This window comes from Aphidius gifuensis, linkage group LG5 (genome assembly GCF_014905175.1).
Source record: "Aphidius gifuensis isolate YNYX2018 linkage group LG5, ASM1490517v1, whole genome shotgun sequence".
Lineage (NCBI taxonomy): Eukaryota > Metazoa > Arthropoda > Insecta > Hymenoptera > Braconidae > Aphidius > Aphidius gifuensis.
The window spans coordinates 19,310,527-19,322,613 of record NC_057792.1 but is presented as its reverse complement, the minus strand read 5'-3'; the positions used below and the strand labels follow the sequence as shown (position 1 = coordinate 19,322,613).

At 23.4% G+C, this 12,087-nt stretch overlaps 1 protein-coding gene across 1 annotated transcript; it reads right to left on the bottom strand.

The window, feature by feature from the left end:
• Positions 1–10,438: 10,438 nt before the first annotated feature.
• Positions 10,439–11,873, bottom strand: LOC122856543 (CHH-like protein). Its single transcript, XM_044158219.1, has 3 exons — positions 11,839–11,873; positions 10,710–10,910; positions 10,439–10,586 (listed from the first exon to the last, which is right to left on the bottom strand). The coding sequence occupies exons 1-3, from the start codon at positions 11,871–11,873 to the stop codon at positions 10,439–10,441; spliced, it is 384 nt and encodes a 127-aa protein (XP_044014154.1).
• Between the last annotated feature and the right edge of the window lie 214 nt (positions 11,874–12,087).

Here is a 12,087-nt window from a genome sequence, read left to right as displayed (position 1 = left end):
CTCAAAAATATGATGAATATTTTTTATTTATAAATTATTTTTATAAATTTATGGCCACTTGACTATTGTCTGATCAAAGGTTTACCTCACTACTTGATTCGGTCAAATTATATTTTTAAAAATTTATAAAACAATTAATAATAATGACTATTATTATTCATATAATAAAAACAGGTTTAATATTCACTTAGCTAGTCTGACCAAAATGCTGCCTTACTACTTAATTTAAATTCTATAAAATAGATATTTTTTCGACAAAAAAAAAAAAATATGTTTAATGTCAAGTGAAAATGAAATTTCAACAACCAAAATGTGACCACAAAACCACAATTTTAATTGTCTCATTAACTGTCCCATTTACAATTAAAAAAAAAATATTTTAAATTACGCTAATAGCAGCATCGTTGATTAAAAGTACCCTCACAATTATTATTTCACTATGTTCAATATTAATTAATTTAAATATATGAATTATGTTGATTGAAAAATTCTCATAAATTTAATTTAATTTAAAAAAAAAGGACTAATGAGTTTGTTGTTGAATATGATGATGATGATGATGATGCTGATGATTAAGAAATAGTAAAAGAGAGGAAAACAAATTAACAAAGTTACTGAAGAAATTAAATGGAAAATTTAAAGTTCACAGTCGATGTGGCAATTAACTATAGACGAGATTGACTATAATTGTTTTGATACATGCACACGAACAGCATATACATTGACACACTCAACATGTCATGTCGTTTAAAATAAACAAACTCGACTTCCTCTTTCATCAGCGTTTTTAAAAAAAACATTCATTTGCATAAAGTTTATATACGAAAATGTTTTAAAACTCTTTAAAATCATAATTTGTTCATGTGTTTGCACATAAAAAACATTTTAAAAAAGCGTTAAAAAAAGTTTTTTTTTTATTTCTCTTGACATGTATTTATTAGACAAGTCTCACTGACAAACTTTACGAAATTTATTATACTAGAATTTCTTCAAGAATTCATTTAATGTTCATCAAAGTTAAATTTACAAAATTTTATTTATCAAAAAACTTGTATGCTAATAATTTCTCGTTGAAATTGTCCTCCAAATGTTTTTCATAATTACTCAACATTGTCCAGATTTTTCATTTGTATTTCGAAATACTTTAAAGTATATTAAAATTAAGAAAAAAATAATTTTAAAAATCAATTTGATTCCTTAATCTTTCCACCATGGAAATATTTATCTGGAGTCAATTTCCAAGTAATACAAATTAATTTAAAAAAAATCCAGTTGAATATTTTCACCAACAGTGTCATGCTTAATTTATATTCACTTTAATTAATTACATATATTTTTTTTTTTATAATTTTATTTACTAGTTCTATTCATAAAAACAAAGTATAAAGAAAAAAAATAATTTAATCAAATTTTAAAATATATTTTTTATCCTTTTGCAGGATTAAAATAAAAAAAAAATAATAAATTCCATGTAGAATGGAAATAATAAAAGATTAAAAAACAAAATGAAATTAAAGTCATTATTTTTCACAGTATGTTTAACATTAAAATAATGAAATTTCAATTGAATAATAATAATTTTTTTACATAATACTTTTGTTCTGTCTCATTGTTATTCACATGTTGATATATTGCATTTGAAAATATCAACCCTAATTTTAATTCTCTTTCTCTTTTAATAAAATTACTTTTGACATTGACAAACGTATTTGCATTTTTATTTTTTAAAAAATAATTTATTCATAATTATCTCGTTATAAGGGGAATAAAATTGTTTCATGTTTTTTTTATTTTTTTCATTAGCTGTATACTATATATATTTATGAGGGGTTAAATTTTTTTTTTCTCATTTACCACAAATTATTATTACAAACTTGAAAAATATATATTGATGATGAAAAATGTCACTATCACATGTCAAACAGTCTCTTCGTTTAACTTGTAAGACAAATCGTCGGTTGAAAAAATAAATAAAAAAATAATACCAACTTAAGGTTGATCGATTCGAGAGCTTTTTTTTTTGGGGAGTGTCCTTTTGGGAAAAAGAAAAATAAAAGTAGAAAAAAATGTTAAAGATTGTTACAGAAAACGGCAGGTGGCCAACAAAACCATCCTATTCTTGAAGACAGCACCAAACGTGATAACACTTTTGAAACTGTTCCTATTAAATTTTCAGTTTACAGGCATGATTTTATTTTTTATTACTTTTTTCTCTGAGCTTTTTTTCGTCTCAAATAGTATAATATAAATAAACTATAATAAAATTGATTTAAAGTCTTTTTTAAAACTTTAATAATAACAATCTAAAATATTTAAAAACCAACCAATTTAACACTGTTCATTAAACGTTAAAATGATCCTTCTCATTAATTATTTACTAAACAGAAAAAGCTGTTTTTTTTTCAATGGTAAAGTTAAAACTGTCACGATCAATAGAAAAAGTTTTAACAAAGTTTAAAATTTACCAGTACGAATAATATTGTGAAACAAGAAATGTATTTTTTAATTTTATCAATAATGAGTTTGAAATAATAATAATAAATGAATGAATATAATAGAAAAAGAAAAAATAAATTAATAAATTGTAAAACATAATGCTGTCATTGCTTTGAGTCTAGCATGCAAGTATAATATAGAAAATGAAGGGAGAAAAATGCGAATAAAAAAAAAAAATCAATGGGGTGGACACGTAACATATATCATTATATCCAGCTGCATTTCTCTCTGTTTTATGAGCTTGAAATGGAATGAATCAATAAGGGGTCACTGGCATTAACACACAAGATACAATCGTCACATTTCACAGTATGCTGTGAGACAAAAAAAAAAAAGCATATTAAATTCTCCTTAAAAATATAAAAAGAAACACTAAAAATATAAAAATTCTAGTAAATAGTTGGCTAGTAGCCCTTTTTATTTTATCCTGTCAACATTAAACCACACTTGAAAGAAAAAAAAAAATAAAAATAAATGTATATCACTCCATTTTAGGTATTTTTTTTATCATTTATTATTATCATTTTTTTTTCACGACACCTTTTGACTTTTTAAGTTTTCAAAAAGACTTGAAAATAAACTTTTTAAACTTGATATATATATATTCAAAGATAATGAAATAATAATAATAATAATGATTCAAGTACTAAGCGCCGACGCGAAACTGATTTGTTAATTTCTCACCCACTTGACTCTTACAACCTTTTTATTTATTTTTTATTTTTTATCTTGAGTTTTATTTTTTTTTTTTCTTGAAACTTATAGTACATCAAATTGACATAATTCAGTAAGAATCATTTTTATTTTTAACCTTTAGATTGGTTAAAATTGACGCAGATTCACTGGAAAATAAAAATATATTTTTATTATATTTGCATCCCTCTGGTGTACATTACAGTCTAGATTTTTGTGAATCAAAAAAATAATAAATCAATCAATTATCAAATGTATTTAATAATGCCAAGCTGATGGGAAAAATTATTATTTTTTATTTGTTTTTTAATTGTTAAATTCATCTATTTTGCTGACTCAAATAATCATTGTTTTATCTAGTTTTTTGTTTGTCGTTTTTTTTAAATATCATTTGTGTTAAGGATTACCCTTCATTTAGAGTAAATTATTTAATTTTTAAAAGTAAAAATTTAAGTCTAATTGTCAACTCAACATGTCGACCAACAACAATGCAAATAAAAAAATAAATTTAATTTATAAATTTTATATTTTAATGAAAATAAATTATAATGACATAATTCATAAATTTATATTTAATAATTTATTAATCACTCAAAAATATGATGAATATTTTTTATTTATAAATTATTTTTATAAATTTATGATCACTTGACTATTGTTTGACCAAAGGTTTACTTTACTACTTGATTCGATCAAATTATATTTTTAAAAATTTATAATACAATTAATAATAATGACTATTATTATTCATATAATAAAAATAGATTTAATATTCACTCAGCTAGTCTGACCAAAATACTGGCTTACTACTTAATTCAAATTCTATAAAATATTTTTTAAAATTTATTCTTTTGTGCAGGGGTATTTAAATTATTCCAACTCAAAAAGCTATTTATCTTGTAATACAGAAAAAGTAATTATAAAATTTTTAAATATGAAAAATAAATTAATAATTCAAAATATTATAATGGAATTTATATTTGATCCAATAAATATATTAAATTACTCGAAATAATCGGATTTAAAAGTCCATCTGATCATATTGATCAAAATTAAATGCAAAAAAATAACAGTATTTTTCTTTTTTTTTTAATATAAATTAAATATACTTTAGTATAGGTATATATTTTTTTTTTTTTCAAGTTGAACATTTGCCAAATTGAGGTGATGTTTGCTGCATTCACGTATATTACAAGCAGACGATGTTGAAGAAAAAAAATGTTGTGTTGAAAATAATACATATATGTTAATATAATGACACATTCATGAAGAATATTCTGTTGGACAAGAGCTCAAAGTTTTTGGAAACACTCACAATTCTTCTCTTCACCAGCCAACATTGACTCAACCCCTATATGTGTTGAGAATGACGACAGAAGCAAAAAGTATGTGTCATCCACTACGAATAAAAATAAATATAAAAAAAAAAATGTCGAGATACACCTTGGTATTTTCAAAGGGCCACAAGGCAACCACCTCTCACACTTTTTTATATATATTTTTTTTTTTTTTTTTTTTGTAAAGACTCATCCCCTATACTGTATTCTGCATCTTCGGGCCGGAAGGTCTGTACTTCTCGTTGCGGAAGCCCAACCACTAGACAAGACAAAATAGAAAAAAAAAAAAAAACAATGACAAAAGCAAAAAAATATAAAATAAAATTTAAAAAAATTGGAGAAGAGTGAGTGCATCTTGTGGCTATGTCGAGACACTCGATCAATCGATCGATTTAATTTTTTTTTTTTTTTTTTTTTCATTTGGTATATTGTATTACCTGACCTGGTCTGTTGCAATTTTTTTATCATATAATTTTTTCTTTAATATTCATGTTTGTTACACGTGTGTCAATATCAAATTTAATATCAAATTTCTGTTGTATCGCAATAAAACATATAAAAAGTTAATCTTTTCTTTAAATTTTTTTTTTCTATTTTATTTTCATTTCTCTATTTCAATATGATGTATCCTTCAATATTTTTTTATTTTTTCTATTTTTTTTTATCTCTCATTTATATAGATATAGATTTATATATATATTTTTTTTTTTTGTTTTATTTTTACACTAGAAATCTTGGTAGTTTCTTCTTTCATCCAAGTCTCGTTTTTCCAATTAACTTTTGACGACTTTGCACTGATGTTTTTTTTTTTCATATTATTTTCATTTTTTTTTTCTTTTTTTTTTTTTACCATTTCATTTTCAAAGATGGGTTATTATTATTGTAGTTTTTTTTTCTTTATCTTTACTTGAAAGTTTTCAATCAATCCAGTTAGAAAAAAAAAAAAAAAATCAAATTTTCATGGATCTTTGTAGCTCGAAGTTGAAGGGTTTGTTTTTTTTTAAATATTTTTTTTATCTAAAAAGATTGTAGATATACAGGTAGTTTGTGAATTTGTGCCAGTGTTTATAATGACGGTGAATTTTCATCCTTTCATCTTTATCTTTATCGACTACTATTTTTTATTTTTTATTATTTTATCTGTCTCTTTTTTGTCTTGATATTGCATTTCAAAATAAAAAGATTTTCATTGGATCGATGTGCAATAAAACTACTGGATATAATGATGGGTAGAAGAAGGTTTTGATCGAAAACGATCAACAAAAACATACGGACTAAATCATGGATGAAAGATTTAACTTCACTACTCACATTTTCCATATTTTTATTTACCAACATACTTTTTTTTTTTGCTCTATATTTATTCATACTCTGTTTCAGACAGTTTTATATATCAGCCCGAATACCCAGGATGGCTTACAAAAATCGGGGATTAAATATTATATATACTTTTTAAATCCTAAAAAAAAATAAAAAGCTCAAATGAAATAAAACACATGAAACACATAATAATTCAAATAATAAAAAATCGAAAAATTCAAATTTATATTTATTAATTAATTATAAATAATTCAAGACAATTTAAAAGTGTTGTAAAAAGTATTTTTTTTTTTTAAACCTACTTGTCAATTTAATAATCATTAAAAGATTATTCAAAAAGTTAAATTAAAAACTTGAAGTAAGTTAATGATATTCATGAATTGTTTTTCAATTTTAATGAAGTAGAAATAATTTCAAAGAGAGGTTAAACGCATTTAACTATGTCAAAAAATAAGGGTGTTATTACAGTATGATTTTTTTTTTTTAGTAAAAAAAATTGATAGTAGAAAATTGGTCATGATAAATTACTGGGTGGATTAAAAAAAATATCAATCAATTAGTAAAGAAAAAAAAAAGAAAAAATTAATGAAAAATAAAAATTTAAACTTATCCAATTTGAAGCACCCTTATTTACGTACGAGCCTGAATTATTAGTGTTGGTTAATACTTGAAGTACTTGTTGTTCAAATCATTTTTAAAAATTGTATCTTCAAAGCAACGTGGTTAAATTGGCTTGTATTATTTCTTATCAGTATCTTAAAAACCTGAATTTTTATAAAAACTGTAATTTGAAAAAAAAAACCCTGTCACTCTGAAATATTTAAAATTTTAAATATCCACCTATCTAATATCACTGTGCATCAACGACAATATTTAAAATTGTCAACATTAATTATTTTCGTAAACTGTGAGTCTTATAATATCTTCAAATTTAAACATCAATATATGCATCAATCATGCCTCAGTGAACATATTAAAAATTCCCAACTTTGACGTTAATTACTCTCATAAACTGTGATTCATATATGATCCTTAAATTTCGAGTGTTTAATTTTTAATTAACCTTACATCATTTAAACTTCTTTTCAATATGTATATAAATTTTTTTTCTTTAATATATATAATATACTGCAATGTAAGATTTATTTAAAAAAAAAAAACAATATACGTCTTGTTTTTTATTGATTGAATGAGTGATTGCACGAGTTTGTATACATTGCAAGTGGTTTTTCTTGTGGTTGCCTGTACACACATTAAAATAATACCTGATGTATATGTACATACTATATACTTTACACAGGTAAAGTAACATGAACTATACATTTTTATATTATCGATTTTCACGATACAAAATGTGTCTGTATATTTTGCGGCAGGTGCGATACCATTTCACCATGGTGTTTGTTTTATTTTTTATTTACCAACACATGACGAAAAAAAAGCAAAAAAAAAAAACATAAAAAAAGAGTTAGAAATATAGAGAGAAGAAAGCCATCAATGTGGCTGAGTAAAATAACAAATTAAAAAAAAAATTAAAATACATATGCTTGATTAATTTGATGAGTAAGTTAATAAACCAATGAAATTTGTAGAAATAATTTTTCTTCCGGGATACAAGCACCACGTCAAATGAAGGAAGGAAGGAAGCTCACACAAAAGCCAAAAATAAAAACCAGACATATTATATACATCAGTTTGATATTACATATATATAATATATATCCAAGAATTAAATGAACATTGGGGTCGACTACTCATGAGTCATAAGAAATAATGATCGATTGTGAAACATTATTTTGGAATTATTATTATTTATTTGTCTTTATTTAATTAAATTTATTTTTTATTTGTGAAATAAATAAAAAAACGTCATTCGATTTTAGATTATTTCGATTGAATTAAATGAGCTTAAGATCAAATTACAATTGTCGTAATGTATATCCAATATAGAAGAAAATAAAAATAATAATTTACTTGAAGTGAATTATTTTTAAATATATGAGTATAAAATTTAAATGAAAAACCGCACCCCATAATAAATTGTACAGATTTTTTGACATTTTATTTTATATTTTTTTTTTCCATAGTTTTATTGTGGATATAAGTGGGACTAGAATAAATATATATTATTTTTTTTGGTAAAACGTTGGTAGATATGAAGGAAGGTATTTTCATCGGTTGGGGGCGGCGTAGTGGCACAGTACGTCGGCCTCAAGCGAAAACGGGGAATCGATCCAACACCGTTAATGTACCATCTTTCGCATGAGAAAACGCACGCCAATCTCAACCAACCGGACATCACCCATATTCACAAAATTAACAAAAAAAAAAAACAATAATAAATTAAAATTAATAATTGCTATGATTACTTGTATTTTATATTTTTAAAAAAATATTTAAATAATTTTTTTTTCCAGCGAAAAGAATAAAAATTGACAAGGAATTTAACGAAATATTGATGGAAAAAAATAATGAATTTTTTTTTATCGTTCACAGTCGTTGATCGTTGCTCACCTTTACATCCCTTATTGTCGTCAATTTAAATGCAATAAACACGTTAACACACTTTATTGTATTATCCACTGTGCTTCACAAATATTTATTATTTTAAAATAATATTTTTTTAAACTACTATTATTAAATAATATATATTAACTGTATTATTTTTTGATAATATATTTAAAGATATATTTTATTTTTTTGGAGTACACGATGAGGGTAAAATTTTACTCGCGTTTATAGCACGGGTGTCAGCACACACGGGGACACGGGTGGTGGACTGAAGGGTGGTCTCTTTTTTTTTTTTTTTTTCTCTCTCCCTTCTTAGTCGACTTCAACCCCGAGTGAAAAACCACCCCCTCCGAAATTAACCGAACTAGAGCTTTTTATTGGAATCAGTAGATGACGCAATAAGCCTTGAATATTTATTGGCGGAATTATTTTTTTTGAATTTCAAATTATGTAAAAAATTATTTATTTGAATTAAATTTTGATAAATATTAAAATTATTATAAATAAAATAATATTCATACGAATTAAAGTTCGAAAATGATACATATAAACTATAACTGTATTGTTGAAAATTAATATTTGCAAATCATTTAAAAAAAAATAGAGTCTGATTGACATAGTGATGTTTGGAAATGCCACGTTATGATTGATATTTATAACTCATCTGAATCTTACATGGGTTCATAATTCAAGTTTATTTAATGTATAAAAAACTATATACGAATTTGATTGACCTCCAGCTGAAGATAAGCAGTTGGAAAGCGGTGAAAATTGCATTGATGTTTTTTTAAATATCTTATAAAACAAGCAAATATTTGTCATAACTCGAGAGGAAATATTGTTCCAGCATTACTCCGGTTTTCTCCGGCATTATTTTGTTTTTGGCCTATTTCCTAATAAATTACTCCGGCATGAGATTAATGAACAATGACGGAGAAAATACTCTGGCATGACATCAATGCCGACGAAATTATTCCAACATCAATCTCATGTCGGTGTAATAAAAATTCAAACTTTATAAATTACAAATTGTGTTAATTAATAAATCTGTGATAAAAGTTATCAGTGTGATTGAATATAGTCTTCTAAATAGTTTTTTCATGTAACAGGTAACTTGCTGGTGTGAAAAGAACCGATTCCATCGACGTGTCTTTTAAGAAGCATCAATTAAAATCGAGTTACTGCGCATAAATTTTATATTTGATTTATAAATAATTATAATAATATTCTTGACATATGTGGAGGTTGATAAATATTTGTTAAATGTCTTTTATTTTTTTTTCTATTTTTATTTGTTACCAAGTTTGATAAAACTATTTAATAAAAAAAAAAAAAAAATTTTATCAACCAATTTGTATAACCTTGGTTTTTTATTGTTGAAAATAAATTTATTTAATATCGAACTTTGGAATTTGTATATTTAAATAAAAGGCAAAAATAACAAATATTTTTTTGATCATTAAATTTTTTTTTACTTGAAAATCATTCCAATAAATGCCCTTAATTTAATTATTATTTTGTCGATTTTAAAAGTGCATAACTATATATGAAAAATAAAAAAACAAATAGCCAGATAATTTTTATCAATTAAAGTTAAACTTTATTAAATTTCATTATTCGGAAAAAATTACATAAAAATGTCATTGAAAATTTTAATCAACATTAATTATTAATATTAAAAATTAATAAATATTTTTTACAATATGAGTTATTAATTGATCTCAATTTCAAATATATTTATACGCATTTATTTTGAATTTAAGGGCCAACACAGGTTGTCTTGTTTTAACGGTAAAGCCTATATGCTTTTCTATAAAAAAAAAAAAAATACTATTATTATTATTTTAATTTTTTTCTATAGAAACAGTAATTTTTTTATCGGTGAAACAGGACAACTTTTATAAGTATATTTCTAGAACTTTTCAGTTATTCTTTTTTTTAGATAAGAATGATTTTTTTTTTTTTTTAACATACAATCGTTGAAAATTTTAGAATATAATAATTATTATTATTTTTATATATATTTTATTTTTAATTGAAGGTCATTATCAAATTGATGTTATTTAAAATTATTATTTGCTTTAGAGAACTGCTATTTCTGGTTTACTATTGTCAGTAGGTGTGTTAAGTCTTTTTCTTAATTCATCCATTTCATCAATTTCCGGTTTTGTATTATATTGCAATGTTTGCATGCATCCCTTGAAATACTCATGGTAAAAACAATCTCTTCTGAAAAATTAAATTATTATTACTCTTAAAATAGTCATAAACAAATAAAATTTAAATAAATCAATATTTAATGTTTTTTTTTCTTCCAAATAATTAATAAATTTAATTGCAAAAAAAACTTACGTGCAATTGTCGTATATATGATTATCTCTAAACAGGTAGTAACAATCTTCACAAACACGATCCACTTTTTTAAAAGCTTCTTTATCAAAAGGACCTTTGCAATCTCGAGTGTTGAAAGTTTTAAGATATCCTTTTTTTTCTGGAAAATCTGGATCTGAATAAGTGCCGTAACCAAGTTGAGCAAATGAAATTGTCAGAATGCTTGATGTAATTAATAAACACGAAAAAACTTTTAAAAAAGACATTTTTTAAATCTTTATTGTTTAATACAAATTAAACAATTGTTAAATTCAAAAATAAAGAATTAAAATTATACTTGTATAATAAAAAATTATTTTATTGTTTTAACTTGACTGATTGTCTTTGAGGTGATCGACTGAATGGGCAAGTTAAAAATTTCCAAAAAATATTAAATTAAATATTAATTTACTGCGCATCGATTTTTATATTTTATTTTAAAATAATAATTATTATACTATTAATGTGTTGGGTTTTTACATTTTTTTTTTATATTTTCTCATCTATCAATAGATTTCTTGATAACGATTTCAACCGATAAGTAAAGAATATTAACTAAAATATTTATTTTTTATTTTTTAAAATAATTATAATAATATTTTAGAGTTTTGTAATATCAATTATATATTAATAAATATTCCAGCATAGATGAAATTTGATTATAAAATTTTATAAAAATATAAAATAAAAAAAATGATTGGTATTTTGATTGATTATACATAATTGACTGCTATTTATTATACATGATTTTTAACATAAATAATTCGGTAATCAGCGAAAAATTTCACAAATATTATTTAAACATTTTCGATGGTATTAATCATATTCGTCGCCTTCATGTAAAATATATTTTGTTCAATTAATAAATGGCAAATCAACTCGTGTCTTTAATCTATCATGTTTAAAAGTTTCCTTCGACTTGTCAGTAATCAAAAAAGTCTCGATGCATCCATCAAAAAATTCATTCTTATAACAATTTTTCCTGTAATTAAAATAAAATATTAATTATCAATTTTTCAATAGATTTATAATATATTTATTATTCTTCAATTAATATATTTCAATTGACAAATAAATTAGGGTAATTTTTATAATCATAATATTTATTTACCTGCATAATGAATGAAGAGGTGATTCTCTGTACATATTATAAAAATCATCACAGAGACGTTCTAGTTATTGAAAAAAAATAAATAAATAAAATAAATATAAATATTGTATTTTCAGCTGATGTAAATTTTAGGTGTTTTAATAAATAAATATTATTTCATATTGTCTATGATCTCTTGGAGCAATGCCGGAGCAATGCCGGAGCAACCTTGTTGATACATATATTTGTTTTTTTTTTTAGCAAAAGATA

What these genes read in the sequence shown, in the direction of transcription:
- LOC122856543 (XM_044158219.1), bottom strand. Translation starts at nt 11,873, where the DNA reads ATGTACAGAGAATCACCTCTTCATTCATTATGCAG. An exon ending in CCTCTTCATTCATTATGCAG is followed by an intron (nt 10,911 to 11,838) that starts GTAAATAAATAT and finishes AATTACATCAAG; the next exon opens with CATTCTGACAATTTCATTTG. An exon ending in CATATATACGACAATTGCAC is followed by an intron (nt 10,587 to 10,709) that starts GTAAGTTTTTTT and finishes TTAATTTTTCAG; the next exon opens with AAGAGATTGTTTTTACCATG.